We start from the raw sequence: 15,797 nt of genomic DNA, 5'->3' as shown, positions 1-15,797 counted from the left end.
CCTGGTTTCTTGCAGACATCACTCATCCCATCCCTGACTTGACGGGATACATCACAGAGGGGCAGATCTATGTAGAACGGCAGCTACACAACAGACAGGTTCGTGATGGATATCTGTTGGGTAGGACCATCCGTCCAGGTTCTAGAGTCCGTTCCATGACATTTGATACCTCTCGCCCTCAGATCTATCCTCCCATTAATGTGCTGCCATCACTGTCCCGTCTGATGAAGTCGGCCATCGGTGAAGGCATGACCAGGAAGGATCACTCGGACGTGTCCAACCAGCTGGTACGAAAACTGTGGAGTTTCTTTCTAATGATCCATGTAACATTTCCTAAAAGCAGCTTTTGTGGCGCACACCACTATATATTTGAAAATTATTAAAGGGATGTTCGGGCTGCGATTGCTTCCTCATCGCCAGATGAGAATGGCTAGCGATATAGCTACTGATGCCTGCCGAGATGTGTGCCATCGGCCGGTATTGTGCACCAATACGACGTGATTATTCTGAGGTCATTGTCATTTAGAGAAAATCACCTTGATAAAGGGGTTCTCTGGTTTGGACAGTCCCTATGTGGGAAGACAATAAACCGACTGTTTTCCCACCTCCTAGGACCCACAATGATCATCTGTGATCTGTGGTTAAATCTGGCAATAGGTGCTCAGTTTCTCAGCAGCACTCCCACAGGGGAAATTGGGTATTACACGCAGTGCACATGATCAACTACAAAACAAGTCCTCCAGGGGAGAGAGAAGCTTTGCTCAGGATCCCCATCTCCTGGTACGAGTGAGGAGCTGGTACCTAGGATGCCCCTCTATTGATTTTTGAATTCCCACATAAGTTAGATGAGAATGGAAACTGATGAGCACACACGTCTCTTGCAACCATCCCTGCAGGTAAACCATCCTACTAAAAGTGGTCATTCGGGTCAAAAGCAGTCGTGATTGTTGCACTATATCCTTCAAAGCAGAAGCTGCTGGTTGATAATGGAAGGGGGGTGGTTCCTGAGCTGGAGACTTAGGTTATTCTGGTAGGATACACCCTTTAACCCCTTTACCCCCAAGGGTGGTTTGCACGTTAATGACCGGGCCAATTTTTACAATTCTGACCACTGTCCCTTTATGAGGTTATAACTCTGGAACGCTTCAATGGATTCCAGTGATTCTGACATTGTTTTCTCGTGACATATTGTACTTCATGACAATGGTAAAAATTCTTTGATAGTACTTGCGTTTATTTGTGAAAAAAACGGAAATTTGGCGAAAATTATGAAAATTTCGCAATTTTTCAACTTTGAATTTTTATGCAATTAAATCACAGATATATGTCCCACAAAATACTTAATAAGTAACATTTCCCACATGTTTACTTTACATCAGCACAATTTTGGAACCAAAATTTTTTTTTGTTAGGGAGTTATAAGGGTTAAAAGTTGACCAGCAATTTCTCATTTTTACAACACCATTTTTTTTTAGGGACCACATCTCATTTGAAGTCATTTTGAGGGGTCTATATGATAGAAAATACCCAAGTGTGACACCATTTTAAAAACTGCACCCCTCATGGTGCTCAAAACCATATTCAAGAAGTTTATTAACCCTTCTGGTGCTTCACAGGAATTTTTGGAATGTTTAAATAAAAATGAACATTTAACTTTTTTTCACAAAAAATTTAATTCAGCTCCAATTTGTTTTATTTTACCAAGGGTAACAGGAGAAAATGGACCGCAAAAGTTGTTGTACAATTTGTCCTGAGTACACCGATACCCCATATGTGGGGGTAAACCACTGTTTGGGCGCATGACAGAGCTCGGAAGCGAAGGAGCGCCATTTGACTTTTCAATGCAAAATTGACTGGAATCGAGATGGGACACCATGTTGCGTTTGGAGAGCCCCTGATGTGCCTAAACATTGAAACCCCCCACAAGGGACAACATTTTGGAAAGTAGACCCCCTAAGGAACTTATCTAGAGGTGTGGTGAGCACTTTGACCCACCAAGTGCTTCACAGAACTTTATAATGCAGAACCGTAAAAATAAAAAATCATATTTTTTCACAAAAATTATCTTTTCGCCCCCAATTTTTTATTTTCCCAAGGGTAAGAGAAGAAATTGGACCCCAAAAGTGGTTGTACAATTTGTCCTGAGTACGCTGATACCCCATATGTGGGGGTAAACCACTGTTTGGGCGCATGGGAGAGCTCGGAAGGGAAGGAGCGCCGTTTGACTATTCAATGCAAAATTGACAGGAATTGAGATGGGACGCCATGTTGCGTTTGGAGAGCCACTGATGTGCCTAAACATTGAAACCCCCCACAAGTGACACCATTTTGGAAAGTAGACCCCCTAAGGAACTTATCTAGAGGTGTGGTGAGCACTTTGACCCACCAAGTGCTTCACAGAAGTTTATAATGCAGAGCCGTAAAAATAAAACAAACATTTTTTCCCACAAAAATTATTTTTTAGCCCCCAGTTTTGTATTTTCCCGAGGGTAACAGGAGAAATTGGACCCCAAAATTTGTTGTCCAATTTGTCGTGAGTGCGCTGATACCGCATAAGTGGGGGGGAACCACTGTTTGGGCGCATGGGAGGGCTCGGAAGGGAAGGAGCTCCATTTGGAATGCAGACTTAGATGGAATGGTCTGCAGGTGTCACATTGCGTTTGCAGAGCCCCTAATGTACCTAAACAGTAGAAACCCCCCACAAGTGACACCATTTTGGAAAGTAGACCCCCTAAGGAACTTATCTAGATGTGTGGTGAGCGCTTTGACCCACCAAGGGCTTCACAGAAGTTTATAATGCAGAGCCGTAAAAATAAAACAAAAATTTTTTCCCACAAAAATTATTTTTTCGCCCCCAGTTTTGTATTTTCCCGAGGGTAAGAGGAGAAATTCGACCCCAAAAGTTGTTGTCCAATTTGTCCTGAGTACGCTGATACCCCATATGTGGAGGGAACCACCGTTTGGGTGCATGGGAGGGCTCGGAAGGGAAGGAGTGCCATTTGGAATGCAGACTTAGATGGAATAGTCTGCAGGCGTCACATTGCATTTGCAGAGCCCCTAATGTACCTAAACAGTAGAAACCCCCCACAAGTGACCCCATATTGGAAACTAGACCCCCCAGGGAACTCATCTAGATGTGTTGGGAGAACTTTGAACCCCCAAGTGTTTCACTACAGTTTATAACGCAGAGCCGTGAAAATAAAAAATCTTTTTTTTTTTTCCCACAAAAATTATTTTTTAGCCCCTAGTTTGTTTTTTCCCAAGGGTAACAGGAGAAATTGGACCCCAAAAGTTGTTGTCCTATTTGTCCTGAGTACGCTGATACCCCGTATGTTGGGGCAAACCCCTGTTTGGGCACACGGGAGAGCTCGGAAGGGAAGGAGCACTGTTTTACTTTTTCAACGCAGAATTGGCTGGAATTGAGATCGGACGCCATGTCGTGTTTGGAGAGCCCCTAATGTGCCTAAACAGTGGAAACCCTCCAATTATAACTGAAGCCCTAATCCAAACACACCCCTAACCCTAATTCCAACGGTAACCCTAACCACACTCCTAACCCTGACACACCCCTAATCCCAACCCTATTCCCAACTGTAAATGTAATCTAAACCCCAACCCTAACTTTAGCCCCAACCCTAACTGTAGCCCCAACCCTAACCCTAGCCCCAACCCTAACCCTAACCCTAGCCCTAACCCTAGCCCTAACAGGAAAATGGATATAAATACATTTTTTTAATTTTTCCCTAACTAAGGGGGTGATGAAGGGGGGTTTGATTTACTTTTATAGCGGGTTTTTTAGCGGATTTTTAGGATTGGCAGCCGTCACACACTGAAAGACGCTTTTTATTGCAAAAAATATTTTTTGCGTTACCACATTTTGAGAGCTATAATTTTTCCATATTTTGGTCCACAGAGTCATGTGAGGTCTTGGTTTTTGCGGGACGAGTTGACGATTTTATTGGTAACATTTTCAGGCACGTGACATTTTTTGATCGCTTTTTATTCCGATTTTTGTGAGGAAGAATGACCAAAAAACAGCTATTCATGAATTTCTTTTGGGGGAGGCGTTTATACCGTTCCGCATTTGGTAAAATTGATAAAGCAGTTTTATTCTTCGGGTCAGTACGATTACAGCGACACCTCATTTATATCATTTTTTTATGTTTTGGCGCTTTTATACGATAAAAACTATTTTACGGAAAAAATAATTATTTTTGCATCGCTTTATTCTCAGGACTATAACTTTTTTATGTTTTTGCTGATGATGCTGTATGGCGGCTCGTTTTTTGCGGGACAAGATGACGCTTTCAGCGGTACCATGGTTATTTATATCCATCTTTTTGATCGCGTGTTATTCCACTTTTTGTTTGGCGGTATGATAATAAAGCGTTGTTTTTTGCCTCGTTTTTTTTTTTTTTTTCTTACGGTGTTTACTGAAGGGGTTAACCAGTGGGCCAGTTTTATAGGTCGGGCCGTTACGGACGCGGCGATACTAAATATGTGTACTTTTATTGTTTTGTTTTTTTTATTTAGATAAAGAAATGTATTTATGGGAATAATATTATTTTTTTTTTTCATTATTTTGGAATATTTTTTTTAATTTTTTTTTACACATTTGAAAAATTTTTTTTTTACTTTTTTACTTTGTCCCAGGGGGGGACATCACAGATCGGTGATCTGACAGTTTGCACAGCACTCTGTCAGATCACCGATCTGATAGGAGTGCAGGCTGCTTCACAGTGCCTGCTCTGAGCAGGCTCTGTGAAGCCACCTCCCTCCCTGCAGGACCCGGATCCGCGGCCATCTTGGATCCGGGCCTGGAGCAGGGAGGGAGGGAGGTAAGACCCTCGCAGCAACGCGATCACATCGCGTTGCTGCGGGGGGCTCAGGGAAGCCCGCAGGGAGCCCCCTCCCTGCGCAGTGCTTCCCTGCACCGCCGGCACATCGCGATCATCTTTGATCGCGGTGTGCCGGGGGTTAATGTGCCGGGGGCGGTCTTTGACCGCTCCTGGCACATAGTGCCGGATGTCAGCTGCGATAGGCAGCTGACACCCGGCCGCGATCGGCGGCGCTCCCCCCGTGAGCGCTGCCGATCGCATATGACGTACTATTGCGTCCTTGGGAAGTAAAGCCCACCCCACATGGACGCAATAGTACGTCTAATGGCAGAAAGGGGTTAAAGGGATTTCCAGTACTTTGGTATTGATGGTCCTAACCTCCTCCATAATCTCTGATTTCTCTATCGCCTCTCATTGGGGGACACAGGAACCATGGGTGTATGCTGCTGCCACTAGGAGGCTGACACTATGCAAATAAAAAAAGTTAGCTCCTCCTCTGCAGTATACATCCCACCGACAGGAAGTAGGATATTCAGTTTAGCTTAGTGTCAGTAGGAGGTGGACACGGGTCTTTCATTAGACCCTTATCTACCTCAATGTGCGTCGTTTTCTTTCAGGTTTTCCCGGAGGGATACAGGGTGAGCAGTCACACCTGTATTCCCACAATGCGGACTATGAGTACGGCGTGTACTGCCACCCCGTATCCTCATAGATCCCTCACCAGGACCAAGATCCTAGCACACAAGCGTGCTCAGAAGTCCGGTCCTGGCTCCGTCCCCCACCCACTCGCCCACCAGAGCCTGTCGGTTGGAGGAGACGAGGACGTCCATCAGCTCCATGGACGTCTCAATCCCCTCAGGTTAGTAACTGCGTGGGATATTTAGGTGAATATTTTCCCCTTCCATTACCAGATCACTCGCAGTGTGGGGGAGGATTGGTCCCTTTTTAAATGCATGATTTTTACCTTCATTTTTATTAGGGGTCCCAGGGGCAGCCACACGGGTAGAATGTTTTTGCGTGGCGGCCTTTCAGGCCGCGCTCCTTCTTAGCTGCGGAAGGCTAGGGACGCTGGATCTGTCTCCTCAGGCGGTTGCAGTTCTCCCCCTGCAGCCGCACTGCTCGGCAGCCACGGGGTCTTCACATACAGCGCCACAGCCTGACAGGCTGCTGCGCCGATTCCCCCTGCGGCCGCACCACTCGGCGGCCGCGGGGTCTTCACATACAGCGCCACAGCCTGACAGGCTGCCGCGCCGATTCCCTCTGCGGCCACACCACTCGGCGGCTGCAATGCATCCTGTGTCTGCGCGGTGGCCTTGGCAAGCTGCTGCGCTGCTTAGTCCCTGCGGCGCACTGCTCCGGCGCCGCAGTTCTCTTCCCCGGCGGCGCCGGCCCCTAATTTAGGGACCTACTTCCGGTGCCGCGTCTCCGCCACTTCTGGTTTGCTCGGGCGGGCTTTTCTCCCGCCCGACAACCTTCTCCCCGCATTCTCCGCCCACCGGCGCCATCTTGGTGCTCCCCTACATGTACCCATTCCTGTACAGAGCGGCTAACTCCGCCCACTACTCCCAGCCGCCCCATTCAGCCTGGGATCACCGCTATCTTGCTCCGGACCTGGGGGCTATTCGTGCTCCCCCTTTACGATCTGCGTGCTGGTCCTTTCCCACCAGTGTGCGTCTGCACCGGCCGGGTTCCCAGCCTCCATTTTCATGCTGGTGCCCTGGACCTGTGTCCTGATGCCTGTCAGTTACAACCTGGGAGCAGACTACAGGACACTACACCTGCTGTGAGTAGCGCTGCTTAGCAGTTTGGCACTCCTCTCTGCATCTCTCCTGTTCCCCTAACCTTCTGGCATTCCTTAGTAGGTATGCTTTCCATGCCTAATCCTATAGGAGGGTGTTCTCGTCCTCCTTTCATGCAAGCCGGTCACTGGTGTAATTATATTCTATAACCGTGCAGACCCGGGCAGCCACTGGCGTAATGTAATCACTGACGTAACATGTAGTAGTACTCTAGACCCATGCAGTCAATGGCGTACCATGTAGTAGTACTCTAGACCCGTGCAGTCACCGGCGTAATGTGTAATAGTACTCTGGAGCCGCGCAATCACTGGCGTAGTAGCTCTCCAGAGCCGTACGGTTACTGGCATAGTAGTACTAAAGCCGTGCAGTCACAGAAAGATGGCCATTATAAAGCCTGACATATGGCGTTCACTTCGTAGAGGATTTTCACTTGCACATTTCTCCTTGGAGTTCTACGTTTTGTCACTCTGCTGTTGTGATTTCCGCTATTGCGGACCTGTGCCTTGATTTTCAGCGGTTCGAGGCTCAGCTGTTTCTCTACACAGCGATGCTAGAGCCCTGGCATATCAAACGCTTCCATTTCCCCTGCTCACAGGCACCCGCCCTCCATCTCCCTGCAGCCCCTCCGGATGCAACCATTACACTGCTCTAAGCAGAGAGAGGAGCGGCTCCTACCCACTTCACGACTGCAGTGTTCGGACCTAACTTCCAGCTGGTTGAGTCCGTATTTCACAACGTCTGCTGTGGCTCAGTGGACAAAGAATCTGACCACAGATCGCAGGCGCAAAGGTTTGAACTCAGGTGCACAAGAGAGTGGAGTTTTGTCTCCCTGTTGACAAGCCTACTGTTCTACCTTCAGGAGAATGAGCACGGCAGGACATACTTCAAGACAGACTCCGTGCTGTGGCTTACTACACGGAAGCTGTTATTCTGCATAAGGCCGTCAGGTATCATGACCTAGACCGCTACACAGAATCAACTCTCTCCTATACCCTTCTCCAGGGTTCTCCCGTACTCTATTACCATAGTTGCAGGATACTGAGCCGATGACAGCTGTACGGTCTACCATAGTCGCAGGATACTGAGCCGATCACAGCAGTACTCTGTCTACCATAGTCGCAGGATACTGAGCCGATCGCAGCTGTACTGTACCATAGTCGCAGGATACTGAGCCGATCGCAGCTGTACTCTGTCTACCATAGTTGCAGGATACTGAGCCGATGACAGCTGTACGGTCTACCATAGTCGCAGGATACTGAGCCGATGACAGCTGTACGGTCTACCATAGTCGCAGGATACTGAGCCGATCGCAGCAGTACTCTGTCTACCATAGTTGCAGGATACTGAGCCGATCGCAGCTGTACTGTACCATAGTCGCAGGATACTGAGCCGATCGCAGCTGTACTCTGTCTACCATAGTTGCAGGATACTGAGCCGATCACAGCAGTACTCTGTCTACCATAGTCGCAGGATACTGAGCCGATGACAGCTGTACGGTCTACCATAGTCGCAGGATACTGAGCCGATCACAGCTGTACTGTACCATAGTCGCAGGATACTGAGCCGATCGCAGCTGTACTCTGTCTACCATAGTTGCAGGATACTGAGCCGATCACAGCAGTACTCTGTCTACCATAGTCGCAGGATACTGAGCCGATGACAGCTGTACGGTCTACCATAGTCGCAGGATACTGAGCCGATGACAGCTGTACGGTCTACCATAGTCGCAGGATACTGAGCCGATGACAGCTGTACGGTCTACCATAGTCGCAGGATACTGAGCCGATCGCAGCAGTACTCTGTCTACCATAGTTGCAGGATACTGAGAGCCGATCGCAGCAGTACTCTATCCGCCAGCCAGGTTTCACACGCACCACCTTCCAGGTACAGTACGTTATTTGAAACTGTCGTGTCTTCAGCGGATCAGTCGTGTCTTGGATTGACCACCGCAGTGGTACCGGCAGTCTGTACTGTATTCAGGTAAGTCAGGTGCACTCTCCTATTCCTCCCGTTGATTGCAGCAGTACTATCCGCTATCCAGGTTTTAGATGTCGTCTTCCAGACACATTTAGTTGATACCTGCCGTCGTCCCAGTGGTTTAGACGTGCCCGAGCTCGATTGCTGCTTTGGTCGAGAGTCAGGTATGCCAGAAATGCCCTCTATCACTCTCTTAAGGGTCTTTTGCAGCATTTGCCTAGGTCCCCCTTTAGTCACCACTCAGAGAGAGGTGCCGGTATTTATCACTTCTGGTTGGCTGCCGCAGCAGTTACAGTCCGCATTCAGGCGAGTCAGAGGCACAACCTTTTCCGTGTTTCACGGTCAATAACGTCTCTGATCTATTAACAGCTAAGCAGAACATCTACCACGTACCACAAGGTGGATCTCGGTGCCACAGGGTAGACCTCAGTGGCAGCATAAGTGGCCAGTCCACTGTCAGGTAGGTCGGACTCGCCGGTGTCAGGTATCGACTGGTTGCAGTTTTTTCTTCAGCCACGCACTGGGCCTTAATTGCGTGTTGCTCCCCAGGGGCCTTTCCTCTCCATTTGGTTATTCGGGCCTACCACTATCTAGTAGGTCCGTTTACAGTGCTGTCCTAGATCTATCTGCACTATCCAGTGCGTTACTCCTATCATATATGATTTACAGTATTATACGTTCTGGATGTCTCTTATGAAGTCAGAGCCCATATAATACCTTGACTCATGATTGTTCACGGCTCTATTCTAGGGGCCTTTGACCTACCTCAATACAGAGCTTCCTATTTTGTGTCAGTACTTACCTCTTCTTACAGACACGGGATTCAACCTCGAGCAGCTCTGGGATTTTATTTCCGACTGTGGCAGGAACAGGTTCTCCCACCTCGGATGGGAATTGGATCTTACTCCGTGCAAGCATCGTCCGGTGTACAAGGCTGCTCCACGCCTGGATCCAAGGATGGTTTTTTTGTGATAATACGTTCCTTCCTTCAGCAGGATTCGTATCCCTTTCACTGTTATCCTCCTTTGCGTGGTGTCTTATACTCACATAAGTAGATCCACACACTACAATCCTCTCCCCGTTCCAGAGGGTCCGGGACGGATAGGGTCACTCATGTCGTCATAGGTAAGGATCTTCCTTTTGGCAGTCAAGTTTTTTTTTCTGGGGCCTGTGTACTCCTTCCTAGGGCCAACTTCCCATGGAATTCACATACTCCAGGTTTTCCATGGACTCTCCTCCCTAGACTGTTCATGTCCGATTGTGCCTATCAATGCCCATCTTGTCATGCTTTCTAGCAGGTTCCCAGTACCCTACTCTCAAGTCTTTTCTTGTCATTTCAATTTAATGGTCTTTTCTGGGTTTTCTCTTGGACTCCTTAGTTCAGCAGTTCCAAAGAGGGAAGCGTCTCGGTTTTCCTATATTCCCTCAATCCTGAGCTTACTGTGAATTGGACCACTTCTCCGTCACTGGACCTTTCGGTTTCCAGCCTTTCCACCAATACAGTCCTCCTCTCCAACAGAGAACATCCCTCAAGGATACCAACGTCGGACTAATAGTCCATGGCAAGGTCGACCATTGAAGTGTCCGCCGCTACATTGTACCCTACCTTTGTCTCCACCTAGACAACAAGGCTTATAGACGGATGGGCTAAGCTGCTCCATCAGGGCACCCATCATGGAGTCCGATCGGAGGAAATCGCTGTCCTTGCAGACTAACTTACTCCTGCAGGAAGTACATGGTATCCATCCTCGCGGATGCTCCTACTTGTGCTGCTTGGACATCTAGCAATATGGTGCCTTTCCGAAGGACCATTTGCTTAAGGCGTGACAGGACTTATCCTCTAGGAAGTCCCTCACAGATTCCCTTCCGAGGATTTCCGTCAGTTTGTCTCAAACTTGAACCAATTATTAGGGAAGTCATCGGAAGGACAGGGTTCTCTTGGGACCGCATGTGCTTTCCTTTATTTTATGAAAGCCTTTATCCAGGTGCTCTTTTTTTCTTCAAGACATCGGACACTGCTGCATTTTTGCGAGGGGCGGGTCCATTTTTATTTTATACCTTCCTTTCAGGCTCTCAACCACTTCCAGAGTCTGTGGCAACAGTTTTGTACATTCTGTGGATCACAGGTTCACTGCTCTGCCCTTACCTTGCCGAGGTTCTCCATGGTTCTGTTCATCATTCTTTATTCCCTTCCCTTCGTCCTGCTCGGACTCATCCTTTGTAGCGTTATCTCATCACGCTACCGGGTCAGGGCGAGGTACATCTACCCAGCTAAGGCCCCCTTTTCAGTATAAGGGCTCGGCGTAGAGAGGCCCTCCGGCCTCCAAATCAACGTATGCCCGCAAAATCCGGTCAGCAATGTTTAGATTTACCAGGTCAGAGCAGTGCTCCTCCTTCCAGGTTTAAGGCGCACTCTACCCGGGCAGCGGGCGCCTCCCGGCCGTGCACATATAGGGCCTCTGCCTTGCACCTCTACAGACCGATGATCGGTCCTCCAAATGTTCGCGAAACCTCCATGCCTAGCTTAGGCGTATACCGGCTTAGGTAGGAAGACCTTGCAGGCGACGGTGGTGAGTTCCTCTGACCCAGATTGGAGTTGAATGCTGTTTCCCACCCCAGGGACTGCTTTGGGATGTCCCATGGTTTCCTGTGTCCCCCAATGAGAGGCAATAGAGAAAACAGGATTTTTGGTTGCTTACCGTAAAATCTGTTTCTCGGAGCCTTCATTGGGGGACACAGCACCCTCCCAATTTGAACAGCTCTGCTTATTGTGTTATACTGTTAACGTTTGAGTTCTTTGAACACTCTTTGAGTGTTTGAAACTGTTAATCTGTGGAGCGCTGCGGAATTTGTTGGCGCTATATAAATAAAGATTATTATATTATTCTTTCTCTTTACACGTTGCTTCTCCTACTGCTTTCTCACTAACTGAATATCCTACTTCCAGTCGGTGGGGTGTACACTGCGGAGGAGGAACTAACTTTTTTTTGTGCATAGTGTCAGCCTCTTAGTGGCAGCAGCATACACCCATGGTTCCTGTGTCCCCCAATGGAGGCTCCAAGAAACAGATTTTACGGTAAGAACCAAAAATCCTGTTTTTCCCTAGTCCTGGAGCATTGAGCATCTTCGTGTCATGTGTTCTGCTTTCTGGCCAGAAACCCTGTGGCCCCCGACCCCTGTCATATAACCTCTCTCTCCATTGTTGTCTGTCCTCAGTACGCCTGCTACGCTATAGGAAAGGACGTGCAAGCCATGAAGGCTGTGGTGGGTGAAGAAGCTCTGACGTCTGATGATCTCCTCTACTTGGAGTTCCTTCAGAAGTTTGAGAAGAACTTTATTGCCCAGGGTGAGTGGGAACTTTGTATGTGAGCCAAAGGGACACATTTGTGTTAGAGGTGTTGTAAGTCGCCTTGCTGTTCATGATTAGCTCACCAGATGGCGCCATTTCTCCTAACTATATCGATGCTTCACTGGACTTACTTGTGCCGCTCGCGCTGGTTCGGACACATCACAGAAGCGTCTGGTCTCACTTGGTGCATTAGGTCACAACAGATTCCTTATGTAAACCCATAATTGTGTAGATCATGGCCAATTACGAGAGCTATGGCTATTGCGCCATCTAGGTTTCAAAGTATATATATTGACATGGAAGTGTCCATGAATGCTGGTGGACCAGCAGAGCAGCATGGGGGAGGTTGTTCTGAGCACCAAATTTTGAGAAGGCACAACGTTTTGATCCAGGTAGGCAGGTCCAGTGCATAGGCATAGTTCAGTGAGTGAGCTATGTAGCTGCCAAATGGGGAAGGATACTGACTGATGATATACTAGGGACTAAGTATATCATTCCCCATTTGGAAGCTACAAACTGGTGACATACTAGGGACTATGTAGCTTCCAAATGGGGAAGAATACCGACTGGTGACTTACTAGGGATTATATAGCTGCCAGATGGGGTAGGATACTGACTGGTGGCTTACTAGGGACTATATAGTTGCCAGATGGGGAAGGATACTGACTGGTGACTTACGAGGGATTATATAGCTGCCAGATGGGGAAGGATACTGACTGGTGACTTACTAGGCATTATATAGCTGCCAGATGGGGAAGGATACTGACTGGTGACTTACTAGGCATTATATAGCTGCCAGATGGGGAAGGATACTGACTGGTGACTTACTAGGGACTATATAGTTGCCAGATGGGGAAGGATATACTGACTGTTGATTTACTAAAGACAATATAGTTGCCAGGTGGGGAAGGATACTGACTGTGATGTGGTACAGAGAGTATATGGAAGACAGTGGAGATTTGTAGAAATATATTTTGGAGTGGAAATGGTGGCAGTGTAAGGGCAGGTAATATGCACTTGGCACTGTGTGTGACTGTATATGGACTCTGGGGTTAATCCTAGTTGTCGTGTACCTGTTATAAGATTATGGAGTCCTGTAGGGAGTGGTAGTGGTGGTCCGTCTGTCCAGCACGTGCTGTATAAATGCACTCCGGCGATGAAGCTCCAGGTGACTATATAATGCATGCAAGATGTCATACTGCCAGGAGTGCAAAACCTGACATAATGCCGTCTGTAGTGGCACTACAAGTCTCAGCATACGGCATCACTCCTGCAGTTTCCTTGCACTAAGCACATACATGTAAATCTGATCTTGTACGGCAGTGCATGAGTTAAGCGCGGCTTGGCAGCGGGGCGGCTCCGGGTGCTTGCGAGCCGTCACCCGTTATCACTGCGGATCCCGCTGTTCAGCCCTCCTTTAAATAGCTTGCAAAGGACTGTCACATGGGGATGTGTGTGCGTGTGGGCGGCAGGCAGTTACCTTAGCAACTACTGGCTCGTTAAGGGATAATAGCAGCTTTTGGTACACATGGATGGGGAGCAGTGAGGGCACCAGGGGGGTCTGACGTGGCCCACCGTTAACCCCGTTTATTCCAGGTAGGAGCATAGGTTCTTTGCCGCTTTTCCTGCAGAACAGATGATGCGGTTATCACTTGCAGCCACATGGTGGCAGCACAGAGCAGATCCAGTGTTATGCAATGATCAGTGGGTGAATCTGGGAGTCATTGGTGCAGATTGTGTCCCGTCCCCGGTGTCTGAGCCGGACAGATCCCATCCTGCACCCTGACGCTGTTCTCCTTTCTGTAGGTCCATACGACAACCGCACAGTGTACGAGACCTTGGACATCGGCTGGCAGCTGCTTCGAATCTTCCCCAAGGAAATGCTGAAGAGGATCCCCGCGAGCACCCTGGCAGAGTTCTACCCCCGAGACTCCTCAGCCAAGCACTGAGACCCTCCGTCATTCCTTAGCTCCACTTCCCTCCGTGTTTGTCAGGGACCCTGGGAATGAGCAGTGCAGAAATTACCTTTTTTTTTTTTTTTTCTGCATCCCCTTTAAGAAGAGAATTGTATTTTTCCAGGTGATACCGAGGCGCGTACGTCATGTGTCATCAGAACAGGCGCCATCGTGTATGCGGATTCTATGTAATAGTTGACAACGTGCGGTACCCCCAGCTGTTATGAAACTACCCTTCCCATCATGCGCTGACAGCCTGGGCCAGCCAGGAAATGATGGCAGTTGTAGTTCGACAATGGCTGGCGTGCCCTGTGTTGTAGGCGTCATGTATAAGCAGCGCTCTGGGGTCTGCACCCTCCTGACGTGTGTATGTATAGTGCCGTCGTGTGCATCTGATGTGCTGATAATACAATAGCGCTTTGTGAGCCTAGACATGCAGCTGTCACTCTGTACTACAACTCCCAGCATGTCATGCCACATACATGCGAGCAGGACATACCGCGGCATGTGGGCAGCCGACCTGTGTATTAGTCTGTCCTGGCCTCTGTCGGTCTATCTCCGCACTATACCTCGCCCCGTTGTCCCGCCATCAGTCCCTAATATTAATTTATCTTCTCCTTTTGGCGCCAGCCATCTTCTCCGCAGGTTCGAACTCCTTTTTCTTTTAGGGCTGATTTTGATGTCTGTGAATATTGGTGCGCTCGTCGTCCATTCCGTCTGTATCCGGTGTATACATTTATTGAAGAGCATCATATCTGAATAAATATTCGTGTACGGTTAGGAACGCAGCCGATGTGTTGTCTTCTCCGCGCCTGCAGGCCACCCCTGCGTCTTATGGGGGTCGGGCTGGCAGAGAATTGTGCTCTGAGGGGACGCTGGTGGTGAAGGCAGCTGACGGCAATAGAAAAGAAAGAACTCGTCTGTAATGAGCAGAATCCCCCCTATATCTCCACACGATGCCCCCCAATTGTCATAGTCCAGCTCCAATAGAAGGCGACTGTGCACGAGGGGATAGAGCTGGGAGGGGGTAGAGCTAGGTCCAAGAAGTGAGGAATTGGTATGGAGTATATGGCCCAATCATGCCCACTGTTACCCTCTTGCAGCAGTTAAAGGGATTCTCTCCTTTCAGAAAATCCTGGTCCCTGGATGCAGTTTCTTACACAGCAAACAACTTTTCTCAGTCTTTAAGTCCACCATCGCTTCTGGTGCTTGATATTAGCTGCAGCCAGTCGGTGTGATGGCGCTGCAGCCAGTCGGTGAGCTCTGCGGCTCTGAGCGGGGTGATCGTCTACATGTACAGAGCAACTGAGCTCAGTGATTGGCGGTCTGTCTGTCAACTTTGTGTCACGGGAAGAGATTCAGTGGTGGACAGTGAGTAAGGAATTTTATTATTTTAAAACTGGACCAAGGGACTGGAATCTTCAGAAAGGAGACAACCTTTTATTGCGTACTTAGACAAGCTGATAATGGTGGATATGCATTCATTACAAAGCTCGTTTGCTGATTACCATCTTCTGTAAACGCCAGCAGTCTCCCAACTAATGAGAAAAGCGCCCATTTGTCATGTGATTGGTATGGGACACACGGCACATTGAGGCGATTACTTCCATCATGGTCTTCAGACTTACAACTTTTTGGTTAGATCATTAAATATAGTTTCGGCGCAGTCCAGAACTTTTTTTCATTATTTGTGTGCAAACCCTTTAAGCCTTGCCTCCTGCCATTGCAAGCAAATGAAGGAACAACTCCAAGAAGGATCCTCTGCCTAAAGTGAGCTCGGAAATTAAAAGGAAGCGATCATTAGAAAATGGTCTACTGTTTAAAGGCAATGGTTTGTTGTCCCCTCTCACACCCATATCACAAACTGTATTCATAAGAG

The 15,797-nt window shown here is 48.3% G+C and overlaps 1 protein-coding gene across 1 annotated transcript in view; it reads left to right on the top strand.

Moving 5' to 3' along the window:
- ATP6V1B2 (ATPase H+ transporting V1 subunit B2) overlaps positions 1-14,698 on the top strand; it is a 35,208-nt gene extending 20,510 nt beyond the window's left edge. The window contains exons 11-14 of the mRNA XM_069767006.1: positions 16-98; positions 183-287; positions 11,831-11,960; positions 13,770-14,698. Of these exons, the coding sequence (XP_069623107.1) occupies positions 16-98; positions 183-287; positions 11,831-11,960; positions 13,770-13,912 (461 nt within the window). The 3' untranslated portion in view covers positions 13,913-14,698. The remainder of the gene's footprint in view (positions 1-15; positions 99-182; positions 288-11,830; positions 11,961-13,769) is intronic.
- Positions 14,699-15,797: the final 1,099 nt, after the last annotated feature.

Source organism: Ranitomeya imitator, chromosome 4 (assembly GCF_032444005.1).
Source record: "Ranitomeya imitator isolate aRanImi1 chromosome 4, aRanImi1.pri, whole genome shotgun sequence".
Classification (NCBI taxonomy): domain Eukaryota; kingdom Metazoa; phylum Chordata; class Amphibia; order Anura; family Dendrobatidae; genus Ranitomeya; species Ranitomeya imitator.
This window is presented reverse-complemented; position numbering and strand designations above follow the sequence as displayed.